Raw genomic sequence first — 17,907 nt, 5'->3', positions numbered from 1 at the left:
AAAAGTCAAGATACCTGTCTGAGCTGGAAGATTCCTCCAGTGCGGACATCATTAGCAGGAATAACTTCTACAGCAGTGAATTCTCCCGCCTCATTCAGCTCCATCAGCTGCACCCACAGCTCCAGCCGCCGGGTCACTTCACTCCACCTGCAAAAGGCCGAATCATCAGGGCACAGCAGTAAAAATTATGTTCAACACACCTGCATGATCACATTTTGTCATTTTTTTGTAAGCATGTAGTACATCTATACACTGGATCAAAATAATGCCACATTTACACATCTAGCTCAGAGAAAAACAGCGAACTAATAAACAGCTACATATAAAACTGTAAGATTTGAAAATGAGTGTTTCTGTAACCAAACCTCTCTCTGAGAGATCTGGTCTTCGCTTGAATCACTCCCAGGTCCCACAACGCCAGGTTCCTGCGATGGTTGGCCTGTTTGTGGCCGTAAACTTCAATAGCTACTGCCCCCTCTGCCAGAAACTCCACAAAGTCCTCTGATAGGGGAACAGACAACTCCTTAGGAGAAAGGAACAGAGGATGAAAATATCTGGGTTTTTTCAGTGACAACTGTCTCTTGTTTGTTTCGGTTTTTCTTTAAGTCTTTACCTTGGCACTGTCAAAGACCACAGTGCACTGAGGGTCTCTGGAGGCAGATGATGAACTGGATGACGCCACCTCTGGAGCAGTGAACACAGGCATCTCCTGCCCCCAGAAGTGATACTGACAGAAGACGAAGTTGGAGAGGTGGCGAGGAAGACCAGTGGCCTGGAGGATTTTTATCTGGGCGACAGATAAACAGACAGCGATACAACAACTATACTTTCTACCTGAACCATTATTAGTTTGGAACCATTTATGGCACCTTTAGCTAAAAAGCTACTGCCTACAAAATCATGATACAAATGTCCAAGAGAGAGAGAGTTTAGCAATTAATTATTAGATGTTTTACTGAATGTCTTCTTGGATTTGGCTCACTTCCATTAATACATGAATGACTGATTAACTAACCAACTAAATAAATCAATGAATAAATAAAGGAGACAATATTTTCATCCTCTCACCACACAGTCCAGATTGCGCTCCTGAGGATCTCCTTCTGTGTTGCTCAGCTGAGTGCCAGGCTGTTCGGCACTTTCATCTTCAGAGCTCTCTGTACCTCGCCACACCCCCACATGCAACCGACCTGCAACCTGACAAACACACACAGGCACAGCTTTAATCTGGAGTTGTGTTTCTGGTCACTTGACAAATGAAAAAGTCTTTTGTGTCCGTTTTTGGTCTCCTTGTTTGGGCCTACAATGTGCTACATGCCTCAGACACAGACCATAGGGACTGATACAAATAACAGAACTGTACTACATAAAAAACTGAATCTCCTACTGGACTCCCACCTCTCCTTTCTGGTTGATGATGGGCACTGCATATGTCAGTTTGACGTCATAGAACAGGCAGGCCAAGAAAATGTTGGCCACGCCAATCAGACTGTGGTTCTCCTGCTCGTCAAAGAAGGGGTCGGCACGTTTGAAATAGGACCACATCACCTGGATGAAGGTAAAAAATAACAAACAAAAAAAACTGTGTTGTGAATTGTTGTGAGTGATGAATGAATCTGGTCTGACAACAGGCTCCTCGTCAGCTCCCTTTGTAAGTAGTTTCTAAGGGTATCTCAAACATTGTAAAAACAGGAATTTTGGCTTACGTTTCCTGTCTACATACTTTGCTCTTACTTTACATGTTTTGTTTCTCTAATATTAAATACTGAATAACTCAGAGTTGCAGAATGTCATCTGATATAACTAGCTATGTATTCACTCACAGGATTATCCTCATCAAAGTCCTTCCACTCTTGGTAGAGCTCCCTCATGTCCACCAGCCTGTTCTCCATCTTCTCCAGAGCCCAGATCTGGTTCCCCTTACTTTTACGACGAACCTGGATGGCCGGCTCACTCAGAACTGCATCCCGCTATGGTGACGGGGAAAAAAACCAAAACAAAACACATTTTTATACGCTTACCTGACATCAGATTCCGAAAAGGAACTAAAGGTGTTTTTTTAATTCTTTTTTATTAACTAGAGCTACCCTTGAGAGTTTTGCATGTCATTCCACACAGACAGCCGGTGGATAACATCAGCTCATAACGCTCCTAAACTTTAAACACTGAAACTTAGCTCTGACCCATAATAGAGGATAACTGGAAATCTCCTCAGTTATTCAAACAACTTCTTACTAAGAAATCTATATAATATTACATTCTATATAATAATCTATAACTATATGATATTACTAATATTTGCAGTGATGAAAATTTGTGAAAAAGTTGAAAAAGTTGGGAGGGTCTACCTTTTAATAGATAAAATATTGAAAAGACATAGAATCAACAAAGTATTATGGTTAAATATGAAATTGAAATGTCAACACACCATCCCTTTTTTCTTATTAAAATTAATTCTAATAAAGTTATGGTTTGCCAATCTAATGTTTATTCAATGTAAATTTTAATAATACAATGTCAGGAAACAACATATATACACATGTACTTCTGTCTGATTGCATTTAAATGTTTAGATTGGATTTTGCTGTCTGGGATATCATCAGGAGGCGAATCGATGAAAAGACAGCTGTTTTTACACATGATTAAATCTGAAATGCTGAACAAAAACTGCTGTTTTAGAGACGGGCTTTAGCTGATTATTGATATGTTTCTCTATAACATAGGTGTTACTGTCTCCACATCACTTCCTGCTTCCTAGATGGTGTTTCCGATAGAGCCTCCTCCAACAGCTGCAGTGTTACACAGCTAATTTGACATTTTTTTCTTATTTAGACTCAAAGACTCCACACATCCTACCTTCCTGTTAGCATCCAGGTTAGCAGCAGGTATCTGTAGAGTTACAAGATACTCAGTCCTCTTGTTGAGCTCCTCAGCAATGAAGGTAGCCTCCTGGGCCAGCAGTTTGGCCCGAACTATCTGCTCCCTCAGACGCCGCAGGCTGCGGGTCATCATCGCTTCTCTATAACAGAAAAGAAAAAAAACTAAACACACAAGCATAAACATGTAAGTTATACAGAGTGTGCTGGATATCTGTATCTGTATCTGTAGTTAAACTCATGTGAACTACAGGACACGGTAGAAGTTCCACATTCTGTAGCTGGGTGTCACCTGTCCTCGCTCCAGCGCCGCATCCGTTTATGAGAGGCGGATGATGTTACAGCAGTAGCACTGACCGCGAGGCCTGATGCATCCAGGAGGTGGGAGGGTTTCTCAGGGGTGAGTCTCTGGCGGAGCTGTTGCAGCTCCTGCTCGTACATCAGCCTCTGGCGCTCCAGGGCACAGCGCTTCTCCTCCTCGTACTGCCTCCCCAGGGTCTTCAAAACTGACTGCATGGGGTCTGGATGAGGAGGAGGATGACACAGATGACAAAAGAAAGGGAGAAGAATAGATTAAGAACAACAGCAAAAGTGTTTGTCTTATCAAATGAAAATTAGCACCTAAAGTATCGGTGAATCATTCAAGATTAATGTGCAAGATTTCGCCAGCCAGTTCATGTCAGCTTCCTTGAGAAATATGGGAAAGTTTAGAAGAACAGTCCATCCTGACAAACTAATGAACTGTTGTTTAGGCAAACCAAACAAAGTGGAATTGCTTTGTAGCTCTCAGTCCAATATTTGCCTCATTATCTCGGCTCTGGTAAGCAGAGTGTGTTGTTAAAGCACTGCATTCTTTACTCAAACCACAACCCAGTGGCAAATTATTATATGGTAAATACTCAAATCAGGGCCCACTTTAGAATCATCTGGGCTCTGATCATTTGGATTGTATTGCACAAGCTGCCATTGATAAGGCTGTTAGGCAAGTATTTTGTTTATCTTGAAGAATAAAGCCACTCTAAAAGTTTCACGCTGAAAATGCATTTTTATGAAAAGAAGTCTAACACTAATGAACAATTAGCTCTAGTAATAAACAATATGTTGTTTGATTGGGCTGGAGACTCGTACTAAAAAATTAAGCGGTGTTTGTTTTTGGTTGAAAGAAGAGACAAGGGTGATGAAACTGAGCCACTGGCTGTACAAAATGATGAATAATGCTCTGTCACTGCATGACCACAATCACAAAACAAGCGCATTTTTAATAGAAATTCTTATGTTATTTCTTGATGTAAAGCACCATATTTTTTATCGTGTTTGTGATTTCAGTGCGACTCACCATTGGTGCCCATGCCTTTCATCATGACCTCGGCCTGGGCAAACTCGTAGCCGAAGCTCAGCTCGCTCGACACGTCGCTGAACGTGTCCAAATCGACCTCAAGCCGCTCTGTGCTCAGGCACGTCTTCATCGCTGCTCCGCCTTCTTCGTCCTCACTCCCTGCGTGGATCATATGCCTGGGTAGGTTGATCCTGTGCTTGTGCATGGACAGATGGTAATTGTGTGAGGGTGTATGTGACAGAGTGAGAAAAAGAGGAAGTGTAAAAATAGGAAGGAAAAACAAAGAAGTGTTTTTTTGGAGAACGTTAAAAATACCATAGTGATATGTTATTGTGAGAAATAAAACAGCAGTTACAAATCTGACACAGACCTGAAGAAGTGGTTGTTTCCCCAGAGAATTCTGTCACCATGTTGCAGCTGAACTGGACTGGTGACTGCAGCACCGTTTACATATGTTCTGAAGAAGTAAAAACGGAAGCTTGAAACACAATGTGGTTCCCGTACAGGATGTTAAAAAAAGCCCCTTGCTGAGTGTTTGTGAGCTAAAACTACTTATCCCTGTGCTGCACTCAGTGAAGATGCAGGACTTGCAGTATTGTGTGACTACATACCGCGCGTTGCGGTGAGGCGTGAGCACCACGCTGTTGTTCTCTGTGATGTCGATGACGCAATGCTCGGCTTGGATGGCCATCCCACATAGTTGGATGTCCTGAGAGTTGGCTGAGCCCACACGGGTGTGCTCCTGGGCCGAGGCAGCAGCACACAGAGAAGAGATGCTCAGAAAACACATCATTAACCAGGATGAATAGAATGAAGATGTGTGCATTTGTTAAGCAAGCTGATCAATGAGTTTTATACAAATATTTCATAGCACATATTTGTGTCCAGTACTTTGAGGTAGTAGACCAGCAACTCGTTGAGGGCGGGGTCAGCATTAAGGTTGACCAGAAAACACTTGTCTTCCACAACTCTGATGCCAGATGACTGAAGAGAGATACCCAGGCTTTCCAGCTGCTTCTGACGCTCCTAAAGAAAGTACATATATCATAATAAATACCTGAGTAGATTAGCTGTTTTGCTTGATAAAATTAATATAGGACAAAACAGAGAAGCAGCTAAACTGAGAACACCATTCAAAATAAGTAAATCCTGAATTTAAAAAAAAGTCTCATGTTTTGACTTAATTCAGGGTGCCAACTCCAATTTTTGAGGTGTTCAAGTTTAACAAGAATGAGTTTAATATGCAGAAGGATGTGTGTGCGTGTATGTGTGTGTTACCTGTGCGATTGCCTCAGTCTTCCTGAGTTTCTCTTCCCAAGTCACAGTCATCCCTTGGATGAGTTTCTCTGACTCTTCCAGTCGCTCCTTCAGCTCCGGGGCCTTCATAGACTGAAAGTGACAGCAGCTGCATTACATTCTGCACACATTACTGTGTCATCCATCATACTCCCTGCACTTTCACAGGCTGAGCCAAGCTTAGATAACTCCGCACCTCAGCCTCAGTGAGCTGCTCCCTCAGCTTCTCCACCTCCTCTCGGAGCTCGCGGATGATCCTGGCGTTGGGATCTTCGTTCACCACAGCGTGGTTGATGATGCTCTTGGCCCTGTCGGCATAACGCAGAGTGGAAAGCGTCTCGTCATAGTTGTCTGCTGCTGGGCTGATGGTGGCAACCATGGCAGTCCGGCTGTTCCCTCCGAGGCTGTCCTGCAGTTGTAAAGCCAAAACTCTAAATGTGCATGTAATGTCATAAAAAACACTGGTACCATGTAAAACAAATAAAATGCACCAGTTTGATTTCTTGGATTTTTAACTAAATATCTAAAACGAGAATGTTTTATAAGCAGAGAGCTAAGTTGCTGAAAGCAAAGCTATATTTAACCGTTAAAAATAAACTTTTTAATTAATTAGAGTCCTCCGAATTAAGCAGAACTAATGAAAATAACCAGCTGGGCTTTGAAACTTCTTTTCTTTTGTACCTTGAGGAGCCAGGTGAGCACAGAGTCTCTGTAAGGAACAAACTTGCTTTTGTTCTTTCCTGCTCCCTGATCAGCCAAGGCTGAGATGACTAACCCCAGAGTGCTGAGAGACCTGCAAGGATGCACAGAAAGGGGGGAGATTTTAGGGCAGAAGCCATAATGGATGGATAAAAAGTCCACACATTCCCCAACTAATCTTAGCTTAAAAAAGGCCCATTGAATATCATTAATAGGCGCATTCCCACTGTAGGAACTTTTTGCAGTTCCTATAACCTTTTCAGGAATTGGGGATGTTTTTCGCACATTCAGACATACAGGAACTAGGGACCATAATAGTTCCTATAACCATTTTAGCTCCTTCTCCGACGCAGGGTCTTTTCTGGGTTCCATAGGAACACATATGACGTAGGTGTTTGGTGGTTGGTTGCTACGCCCCTTGTCTGAAATGTTTACTCATATGACAGGAACACAACCGGTGCATGTTTAATAAGTTAAACTTACACGTCGTCCCCTTTGTCTGTGGCGCTCTGCTCTCCTTCTTTCCTTCATGAAACAAAGAAGTATCGCCTGCTGCTGGATTCTTCGTCTCCTGACTCTCGCTGTGTGCTCTTCCAGCCTTGATCTTAGACGCCTGATGTGATCGTCCATGATTAATATTATCGTCATGCAGACCATGAACATGGTGGCCTCCTCGCTCTCCATATTAGCTTCTTGGTGGTGTTGTTTTCTTCTATCCTTACTTTTATTTTGTTGTTGTGTGTGGCGCTAAAGTAACACGTCTCTGTCGCAGACGATTGCGTCACATCAGTCCCTGTCAAGGTCCCTGACTCATGTGCGAATGAAAAATGAAACGGTTCCCCTGGGGAAGGGCAGTTCACAGAACTCAATTCGAGGTGGACAGTTCTTGGAACATCTCTGTCCAAATGCGGCTAATGATATTCAGAGTAATATCAAATAGCAACCAGTAATCCCTTTTGAGGAAGACTGCTTGGTCATTTGATTTCGACTCTGAAGGTAAAAACATTATGAAGTATTATTTGACGTCAGCTCACTTGTTGATGTTGCTGCCTTCTTTGAGCCTTTCCCCCGCAGCTCCGGTCTTTGCTGCCCGCTCACTTCCAGCAAGATCCACCAGACTCAGCTTGCTCACCTTCTCTCCACTCGTCTGGAGCAAACACATAAGAACACACACATTCAGCACATTAAAATCCCTTCATTTGTATTAGCCACGGCATGATTTGTGCAGTAATGCGAAAATAAAAAATTAATGACTATATAGTACTTCGACACCGATATACTATTGATACTGTTAATCAAAACAGGATCCAAAAGTATGACATCGAGAAAAAACAACAGTGGTGGAAAACAATACTCTTGGAACTCACCAATAGGACAAAACAAGCTATTTAAAAGACATGTGTATGTTCAGATCTTAGTCCCAAAAGAAGAAATACTAGAAAAATCTGCATCTTACCCCAGACTGCAGGTCCAAGAGTGTGTGTGTGAGGATGATGTTGAACACAGCATGGGATCTACTGCTCTCTTCGTTCATGTTTGTGGCTGCCACTGTGCGAGATTTATTTCCTTCTGACATCAGAGACTCTATGTCCTGTTGAAAACATCCATCCCTATAATATATCTTCTTTCCCATGGCAACACAGTGTATTTAAAGTAAAAAAAAAAAAAAAAAGGGTTTATAAGATTTGTGTTACCTTGTAGCTGGCCACTGCCAGGCGGGACAGACAGTCAACATAAGGCCCCAAAACCTTGTGCTCTCTTACTCTAAGAGCTTGTCGATTCCTATAGAAGGAAGCAAGCAAAAATGAGGACTGACTGATGAATTATGTCCCCTTGAAGTCAAAACAAAGTCACAGAAACAGGAGCAATGAAATACAGTATGGCTCCATGTCCTCACCCTTTTGGGTCAAGCAGGTCTCGGACCTTCTCGTTGTAAATCTCCATGAAGGACACCTCAACAGTAAAGTTCTCTCCCTCGCGAGCCTCCTGCACAGTTCTGCTAAACAGGGAGCTGCAGAGACGAGGGATCAGACCGGGCTGCTCTGCCGAACCCATCATGGTGTACGACTTCCCAGAACCTGAAGACACACAGAGTAGAGGCCCATCATACAGAATAACAAACCAGGCAATGATCCAAACTTTGTGCATTTCATTATGTTAACTGCAGACATTAAGTAAATCACCGTATGGACAAGTTTCTCTCAGTGATGTGGAAGGAACAGCAATATGCCTAAAGGAGACTCATAGAGAGTTGCATATAGATTCTGACAACGTTGCATTTGTAAAATCAGTGGCTGCTAGTTTAAAATGTAGTCTTAAGGGACGTTACTTCAGTTGTCATTTCTGACTCATTACACTGTCTGATGACAGAAATGTAAAAAAGCGCAGGTAAGAACGGCCTCATTAGGAATTCTGTTGTACTAAAATACAGGACATGTGAGCAGAGACTGTAAAAGAGAAGCAGACAGAGGTTTACATTTACATTCAGTTATTTAGCAGACAATTTTATCCAAAGCCACTTGAAAGTAAGGAAACAACATTCAAGCCTGAATGCAAAAAAACCCTTGTTTATACAACGAGTGCTAAATCAATAGCCAAGTGCAGAGATGAGTTTTCAAAAGGAGAGGGATACCTCTGCTCTGACATCACTTGTTAGCTTTTTTTTTTTAATCATCATGGAACTGCGAATAAGAAAAGTTTTGAACAAGACAGCCTTTTGTGTAGGGATGGCAGTACCAGTAAAGCATTCCCAAGATGAACATAGTGCTCTATAAGGAGCATAAGACTGTCTGAATGAGTTTAGATAGCAGGGTGAAGACCCTGCAATCCCCTCTGTGGGCGAGAATTAGTGACTTGAATTTGATTTGGGCAGCCATGAGAAGGCACTGGAGTTCATTGAGTAATTGAGTGACGTGTACTTTTTTGGTCGATCAAACACCACACGTGCTGCTGCATCATGGTCCATTCATTGTTTAACAGATGTTAACAGCTGGTTGACAGAAAGCAGAATGCAAATACTGTACTTGCTGTTCAACATCATAATAGTAAATATACATCGAGAATACAGTAAAAGCCTATTCTGTCTGAAAATACCAAGGCACAATTCTTTTTGACATACCACGCAGCCCTTTGTTCATAGAAAATGTTTAAACGTGTCAGAGTAGCAAAAACATAAATGCAAACAATAAAATCATTAATGTCCAAATTCCAGTTTAGATTCTTCACTTTCAGAGTCACCCTACACAGCTTGTAGGAACGCTTCCATAAAATAAAGCCATGGAATCAATAAAGACCGCTGTTTTAGTCCCCTGAACATACTACACAAGAAGTGCTGTTTGACCACGAAGTCATCCTCTCATCTGTAAATATGTAAATATAACTATAAACCCAAGTCCAAAATGCAGCAGTATAGCCAACAGTGTGCTTCCAGCATCTTTAGGAAATCTACCAGAAAATGTCCAAATTCAGGTATCCAGAACTCAGCCCAAAATGAAAGCAGATCAGTGCATCTCTAGAAAGAAGCAGAGAGTACAGCCTGACTCCTCCCTTAACAGTTGGCCAAAAATGGTTATTGAATGTGAGATTATGGGTTTCAGATAGATCAGAAATGGGGCAGCACAGATGCTCCTCCTGTAAGATTTTTTCAGTCCAACCTAAACCGCACACTTTTCCTTTTTTTAAGTCTTGTCATGATGTTCCATCACGATGAACAGAAAACCAAAAATCACACACATGAAATGTTTTTGAGCAGAGGGAAATAAGTACATAAGAGGGAAGTCTTTGTCTTACAGTGGAAATACTACTACTACTACTACTAATAATGATTAAATCAATCCCACCTTCAAATAGGTCTGAATATGGCAACTATTACAGGTGTAATGTTACCTGTTTGTCCGTAAGCAAAGATGCAGGCATTGTAGCCCATGAAGGCATTGTCCAGCAGACTCTCCCCAAGACACTGGAACACCACATCCTGACCTGCACCAACATCACAAATCACATCAGCATTTCAAAGTACAGACTTTAAAAACATTAGACCGAAAAGTTTTTTAAAAAGAAGTTGAAAAAAAAAAAACCCAATAAGGGCGGAGATGTTAAAGAGCAAAAAAGATTCATACAAAGAAAACAGAGAGGTAACTGTTCTCTTTCCTTACAGGACAAGACCAAAGGCAGAGAACAGGCGGGGGGCACATTAGTTTCTAATGCATCAGATGTATCTGATGAAGTTGAGAAACTATCAAAACCACAATAGTAATATCACAGACCACAGAACTAATCTAGAGTCAAACAATGTGTAACTCCTCATGCTGCCCCCTAAGCAGTCCCTTTCTTCAACTCCACAAATAGCTCTGAATCTCAGGAAACATTCTGTCAGGAGATAAGTTGAAGAAATGACTCACCCAGTGGAGCTACACATGAGCTAAAAACAGAGCGTGCCAAATCATTAAGCATGCAGTGACACTGAGAAAATGTACCAACCTGCAAACTTATCTTTTTGGGATTCATCCATAGACCAGAAACAGTAGTCATAGGCAAAAGCCTGAAGGAAACATGCAAGATGAAATTTGTATTTACACATAAAACTACAAAGATTGCCTATATCACTAGAATTGTGTGGCCCTCATTGTAAAAATAAAAGTTCAGTTTAATATTTACCTTTGGTTGGTTCCTGCAGATAGAAGAGAGAAAAAAATAAATCAATTTCAAATGAACTGAACTACTGAAAATCTTGCGGTGACTACAACCAAACCATAAATCTATACACTACAGGAACATTCCAACACAATATTTATTGCATGGCATCCTGTGCAGCACTGAAAAAAATTCATTCCCCTGACCTTTTGGTCCAATTAGAAATATCTCAAGATTTAGGACAAAGCACAGAAATGTCACGCTAACGCCTTTTATGAACATTCATAGTAAGTCAACTGTGACCTGATAAAGCTTAATGGTCACTTCACACATGCAGTACAGTCGCATCCTTAAGCTGTCGAGGCAGTAGCCGTTGATCAAATAATTTATCATACCAGTCTGAAGCATCTTTATCTACTAACCCTTGAAGTTGCAAGACTGTTTCTATAACCTTGCTGCTCTTTGAGGTGCCCACTACTTATATGTACAATGAAGGATTTTAATAGTTAGAATGTTTAAAAAAAAGAAAAGAAAAAAACTCTGTTGATATCAAGCTTGAAGAAAAGCAGGGAAATATAACCTCTTCGCAACATGTATTCCATACTGTAGCAGCCCTTCCTCTGTGGTGCTTTAGCTTATTCTTCCCTTTTTTTTGTTGTTAAAATGATATTTCTGCCCCGCTTTTTAATTTTTGTAATATTTGTAAAATGGATAAAGCAAGATTATTTGTTAAGCTCAAGAAATAATCAGAGCTTTGAGATCCATAATTCTGTGGTACAGTACAGAAAAATCAAGAGCAAGCAGTGTGTATCCACCCAGAAGTTTAAAATGTCTGAACGTGTGTGAAAACATTTCTATGGTGAGAACTGCTCACAATACTTACAATACAAGTCATTTTAGCAACGTAAAAGTAATTATGTGCATTGTCCCTTTGCTAGTACAGTATAAATTCCCAACTATGCAGGCGGTTCTGCTGCTTTTCAGACATAATATTACTATTCAAAATACACATTTTTCAACATAGTTACTAAAAACAGACAACCATGACAGCAAACTTATAATTTTAGTCACCAAAGCCCACACAAATCACGACATTTTCTGCAGCTTCTTGTGCGCTGGCTCAACGCACTGAGGTGTGTGGGCCTGACGTTTGGAATTGTAGCGAGAAACAGTCACAAGACCATGACTATTCTGGCAAGTCTCTGCCTCTGCTTGAAAAGTTTAACTATTCTCAACTTCTCCACTGCAAGCTATGCTAGCGAAGTAAAAGCAGCAGACCCAGAAGTCAGTTCAGCAGTGAAAGATGTCATCTAATTCAAAGTAATTGAGAAGCGAGACAATTTATGTCTGTGCCAGTGCCTAAGGATCAATCATTTTATACTCCGTCTATGCTTGATAACAAAGTCCTGCTCACATACTGCACATTTCTATGGACGAGTACATGAGTAAAATACATAAACATGCTTGTGCTGTGACTTGCGCTCTCTGAACAGATGCTTTAGGCCCAGCAAATGTTCGCAGGAGAGGCAGAGTTAGCAAATGAGTGTGACATGAGTCCGGCTGGGAGTCAGTGGAGCTGGAAGAGAGGGTTTCAAGGATATAGTCAAAGGTGTTTTAACCATAGCAAAGCTTTAAAAAAAAAAAATGACTGTGAGCAGCACTAGGACCTCCCAGCCTTCTGGTGTCCCTGAGATGCCAACCCTCCCCAAACCTCTACATTCTTCACAGATCACTTTAAAACATAGTCAGTGTGTTCATCCCAACCACAGTGGCATCCCATGCATCAGTCACTCAACCCATCCCTGCATTCCAGCAAATGATTGTTGAATTTAATTATCAAACATGTTCTACGGTCTAGTGCAGCTTCTGGGTTGTTCTCCATTACAAGTGGACCATTTCTGCTCGAGTATAAAATCAACATGAGAGCTCAATTTAACACAAGTTGCTGTGATCAACATTGCTACATCAAAAGGGATAATGTCATGACTATAAGACTAAACTTTTCCACTGATGCTGTTGTTCTGTGCACTTCCATGAATGCTACTGTTGCTTCTTATGAGTTGGGTGTTCCAGCAATGAAGCATAAACTCCAAATACCAAATCAATCAATCTCAATCATGCCATAGAAGCACGTGGTGGTATGTTCCTGCCCATGCTGGTATTTTCCTTGTTTCAGCTGAATTCATTACAAAGAATGCCTTTGTAATGAATGTTTTGTGTGTAGAAGTAGGGAAGTGAAGACAAAAAAAAAAAAAAATAACAAGAAAAATTTACTTTTTTATTTATCTTTGTACACACACAAATACATGTTCTGTCGGCACTAAATGTCCATTCACATAAACTGATGGGCTGATATAAGTTTAATTGTTTAGATTAACAAACACTAACTTGGAAGCAAATCTTTAAAAGGCTGTCAGTTAGGATTTGCCATTTTCCCCGTTCTCTTTTCTCCCGCAGTTAGTCTTGTTACAGAGATTCTTTTTCTAAGACATAAACATAGTTGAAATACCTGAAAAAAAGAGGCTGTCTAGTTAGGCTAACACTGGCTCTTGCCCTGTAACTGCGATAAAACATCAAAATGCTTCTTTAAACCGGAGAACTGAATCACAGCTACTGCCTTCTAAAAAGAAATTTGAGACTGGTGCCAATTCTACAGAATATTAATGCAAGCCAACGTAAAAAAAATGAATAAATAAATGGTATGAAAGAGGTGACTTGGCAGCATTTTCAAATACACCACTGCAGAGGCATTTAAAAGTACCAAAAAGAACCGTGGCTGTATATCAAATAAATTGTCATTAAACCTCAGTCTCCAGGGAAATTCTATTTGAAATGCAGCACTCAAAACATTGCCTTCACTCAGGTAGAAGTATTTCACTTTGGGGTTTAAAAAGAATTTAGTCGTGGCCAAACAAATGGGGGAGCTGCAATGAAACAAGGCCTCCCTATGTGAAAACTGGCTGATCCATGAAAGAGCAGCATTAACTCCTCTCTTCTACTGGGCTGGCGAGGACATTCCTGAGATAACTGGCGGAGCTTTGCATTGCCAAGGAGTCACTTCAGGAGGAGGAAGAAGATAGGTCATCAAAGTCTGAACAACAATGACATGCTAGCCTACACGGCTTGTCTAAACTACATTACAGATACTTTACATCACCTGTGCAGCATCAGAGTATCAAACCAGCAAACACTTGGGATGCTATATATGAATACAACTATCTAAACTGGTCATTCTAATAAAAGGTTATATAGAAATGTTCTGTTGAAAGCTGGTGCGGTTAAAGGGGACTGTAGTTTTAAAGGTCTGCTGACTGCTGGTGTTCTTCCAAGTTATGAAAGCAGTAACAGGGCTTCATTAATCTCTACAGTCTCAATAGTCTGACAGCCCCTGCTGAATTCTTGGTTGCAGCTACCAGGGGTGCTGTAACATATTAACACTCCCGGAGGGATGTGCCTAATTCAGTTCAACCACTCAGGCAGTAAGCTGACTTAGCAAAAACTTTTCAAAAGTGGCTGGTCAGTAAGTTCTCCAACAAACAAAGCTTCACACAAATTTTGATCACGATAATGCAGCCAACATACTCACACTACAGTCTACTTGGACAATAATCAAGGGTGCCTTAATACGGAAAAATATGCTTCCAAGTTTAGGACAGTGCTCATTGGCTGTTGTAAATTTTTCAGTTTAGACACCGTTTGACCTTGGTACTGCTGTGGAGCCTTGACAGCGCTTTTCTATTGTGAGAGCCTGTGAGAGCCTGTGAGAGCCTGTGAGAGCCTGTAAGAGCCTGTAAGAGCCTGTAAAACCCGTTCACGTCGATCCCCAACGGGGAAACATACCAGCGCTGAAGCATGTTGGGGCAGAGGAAGCGCACAGATACATGCAGAACAAAAAATTATGAAATAGAAAACTTTCCTCACAAAGACAGAGATTTATTCTTTCGTGTCTGCAGGGGATTACTCTGAAGCACATTTACTGAGCAAGAAAAACCGAGCAAGGGCCAAAACCTTCAGGGAACACCTACCGGCGACAGCAGAATTTTCTCAACATTTGAATAACTGACCTATTGTGCTGTCAGATATGACACAGACACATTTTTAAACTCACTGCAAGCATAAATAAGTGATTAAAAACCTGTCTGAATTCTTTCCCTGCTTCTTTGTCTTTTGTTCTTATTCCTTGAATGCATAGCTGACTACCTGAGCAGGACTGAGCTGGAACAGACACACCCTTTGTAAAGAGAGCAACGATAAAGTGAGGACAGATGGGGGAGGAGGAAGAAATGGAAGGGAGAAACACAAGGAGGGTAGGCGAGGTTTTGATCCCAAGCGCTTCCACGAAACTGTGCGTGCTAACCAGACGGGTTTTTGTTCATCCTTAGCACTGAAGCATTTGAGGACCCCCAGAAACCCTGCTTGATTAAGAAATCTCTGAACGTGCAGAAAGTGTCCTGCCCTTATTCAACACACCCATATGATTGGGCCCTTTCCCAGAAGAAAACAGAGACATGACTCAACAGGGATCAAGAATTTTAAGAGCTGATGACCTTTCTATTGAGTTTAAAAGCTGTTGTGTGGTTTAATTATGCATCAATTCCACTGCCTACTGTTCAGTAAGCAAGCAGCTGCCTATTCATTTTTTGCAGATGTCAGGAGAATGAGTCTGAGACCTCTGAGTCAAATCTCTTTTATGCAATCTCTTGAAGTCCTACTGTACAGCGAACAAGACATTCTGGGCCTTCAAGTGATGTCACAGTCGTGGGGGTGGGGCTTACAGAGCACTTGCTCATCTCATCTCATTTGTCAAATTTCAGCCCTTTCTCCTCTCCTCAGTCATCCTGCTTGTGACCTGGAAACACTTTGCAGCCAAATATTGTAAAAGGATGTCTAAGGTCCTAAAATCACCTTGGAGGATCAAGGAAAGAGGAGGCCTGCCAGGGGACCTAGAAGTAAAGACTTTTTTCGGCACCAGCAACCGCTAACGGGGACGTTTAAACCCAATATGTTGGTTTTAAATGACAATCAGACACTTTCTTTTCAAAATTGCAGATGTTGCAGATGGCTACAAGTACAATTATTGGATTTGTCTTTTTACAGATATTATGCTATTTTTAATAATAATCCATTATGGCACTACAGTGCTCAAGAAAAAGTTTATTTCACCGAAGGAAAGCATCTTCACACCATCACAGCAGCTTGTCAGAGAAGCTGCACTAGAAAAACTCCAATTTCAAACATCTTTCAACAATTAGATTCCTCCAAAAAACACGATGTTCTGTCACAAGGGTTCAAATCAAGCTAACAAACACAAAGCACTATGTTAAACAACATTACAGACGGCAGGAGAAGTTAAAAATATCAATATAAATATCAAGTTTGGAATCTGTTATGGCAAAAGTATGAAAGAAATAAAAACTTAACTGGAGCAATGACTGCAAAGGTAAAGGGCATAACCATACACGGATGATAATGTGTCAAACTAGGGCGCAAAACCATTGCATCTTTCATCTTACCGGGGGTCTCCTTTGTTCACATTAGTGATGGCTGGATGAAGAACTGTCTGGTTTCCCTCCATCTCCACCACACATTTTGTTTTTAGGTCTTTTTCTGAAATGAGAAGAATATTGAACATTTATTTATATATATATATATATATATATATATATATATATATATATACTAACTATTAACTAAATGCTTTTTTTAGACTTAAATTCAGAGCAGAGCCCACTAGAAAGGGGGCTCTCCATCTATCACAATGTACTATCTAAACTGTTTAAAAAGCAGCAATAATGCACTGTTAGTGACTTTTTCAGTGGGGTCACCGACTGCTCTAACAGGTGTCACTCACTCACTGTGTGTGCCAGTCCCTCATGATCACAACACAGACAGGCAGGAAATAGTTTTATTGAGGATGATTCATCCAGGACTTGCCTGAGCAAACATTACGACCAGTTTAATACTCCCGAAGAAGACCGCGAAGAAAAGCGGAGGAGTGGAGGAAATACTTTGAAAAATACTTTCAAATACTGAAAATTTGTTCTAGCCTCTCAAACCCATCAAGAACAAACAAAAGAAAGAAAGAAAAACGAATAACATTTCCTAGCATTGGTCATTTGTATTAAAGAGAGGAGTTTTCTGTGACACAATACTCACCTCTCCTGTTCATGGGCCGGACGCGAACTGCGACCTTTACATTGGAGTCACTGAGGTTGTTGTCATCCATGGTGCCACTTGACCTGCGGCAAGTCAATGAATGAATACAAATAAAACCAGTTATACTCTGTATGTACTTCAAACAAGATCTAAATACCGCGTATTCCCCCGAATTATACACGAAGACATGATTTAATTTGGCCGTCTGTACAGTTTGAAACTGTATCTGTGTTTATTCTACATTCACAATAACTTCCGAATACTTTATAACGAGATAAAAAATATACATAAACAAACAGGCAAAAATACAGTTTGGGACAAACTATTTCGTTAAGAGCAGTTAACTAACCGTGCGAAGGATTGCGCAGTTGTTGCTCTGTCCGTCTCTCACAGGCACCTTCAAGTAGTTACACACAGCTAGCCGGGGACGCTAAATGAGGGCTGGGTAACAGCGGCGAACATACAGAGTCAAATTTGTTCATACTTACCGCAACTGTAACTGCCCCCCAACAGAGCCCACACTGGTAAACTTTATGTCTGTTTGGAAGTCTAGTAACACTTACGAGAGTCTACAGTTGATTCCCCCAGCTATTCCACCTGTTGCATTTCCTGAAACTTCCCGCAGAGATCAGTCAAGCCATGTCACCTCTCAGCTAAAGGGATTTGCGGTAAGATTTAGTCAGTGAGCTTCAAGCTGCCCCGCACGCGCTACAACAGTGGGTTTAAGAGGGGATTCAGCGCCACTGCGTGGATCCACATGCAATACAAGTCTGTGCTCCTCCGTGGACGGTTATCAAAACCACATTGAGATGTTTTAATAAAGATATCCTCACTTTGGCGCTGGTTTTATTAACAGAGCAAAGCTACACCTGTCGCACTACTAAATAATGAAGACATTTATACATGAGTGCC

The 17,907-nt window shown here is 41.2% G+C and overlaps 1 protein-coding gene across 1 annotated transcript in view; it reads right to left on the bottom strand.

The window, feature by feature from the left end:
* The window catches only part of LOC140267294 (kinesin-like protein KIF13B), a 34,487-nt gene extending 16,800 nt beyond the window's left edge, over positions 1–17,687 (bottom strand). Inside the window, exons 1-26 of the mRNA XM_072362524.1 lie at positions 17,559–17,687; positions 17,345–17,436; positions 16,996–17,078; positions 16,353–16,446; positions 10,864–10,876; positions 10,687–10,747; positions 10,093–10,185; positions 8,105–8,285; positions 7,902–7,989; positions 7,664–7,798; positions 7,242–7,354; positions 6,190–6,301; positions 5,705–5,917; positions 5,491–5,601; positions 5,104–5,238; positions 4,824–4,954; positions 4,583–4,669; positions 4,213–4,403; positions 3,169–3,397; positions 2,857–3,019; positions 1,824–1,970; positions 1,399–1,548; positions 1,069–1,197; positions 614–787; positions 366–523; positions 15–147 (exon numbers count right to left, since the gene is read on the bottom strand). Of these exons, the coding sequence (XP_072218625.1) occupies positions 15–147; positions 366–523; positions 614–787; positions 1,069–1,197; positions 1,399–1,548; positions 1,824–1,970; positions 2,857–3,019; positions 3,169–3,397; positions 4,213–4,403; positions 4,583–4,669; positions 4,824–4,954; positions 5,104–5,238; positions 5,491–5,601; positions 5,705–5,917; positions 6,190–6,301; positions 7,242–7,354; positions 7,664–7,798; positions 7,902–7,989; positions 8,105–8,285; positions 10,093–10,185; positions 10,687–10,747; positions 10,864–10,876; positions 16,353–16,446; positions 16,996–17,065 (3,111 nt within the window). The 5' untranslated portion in view covers positions 17,066–17,078; positions 17,345–17,436; positions 17,559–17,687. The remainder of the gene's footprint in view (positions 1–14; positions 148–365; positions 524–613; positions 788–1,068; positions 1,198–1,398; positions 1,549–1,823; positions 1,971–2,856; positions 3,020–3,168; positions 3,398–4,212; positions 4,404–4,582; positions 4,670–4,823; positions 4,955–5,103; positions 5,239–5,490; positions 5,602–5,704; positions 5,918–6,189; positions 6,302–7,241; positions 7,355–7,663; positions 7,799–7,901; positions 7,990–8,104; positions 8,286–10,092; positions 10,186–10,686; positions 10,748–10,863; positions 10,877–16,352; positions 16,447–16,995; positions 17,079–17,344; positions 17,437–17,558) is intronic.
* Between the last annotated feature and the right edge of the window lie 220 nt (positions 17,688–17,907).

The sequence above is a fragment of the Leuresthes tenuis genome, unplaced genomic scaffold (genome assembly GCF_036924035.1).
Source record: "Leuresthes tenuis unplaced genomic scaffold, fLeuTen1.0.hap1 SCAF_13, whole genome shotgun sequence".
NCBI lineage: Eukaryota > Metazoa > Chordata > Actinopteri > Atheriniformes > Atherinopsidae > Leuresthes > Leuresthes tenuis.
This window is presented reverse-complemented; position numbering and strand designations above follow the sequence as displayed.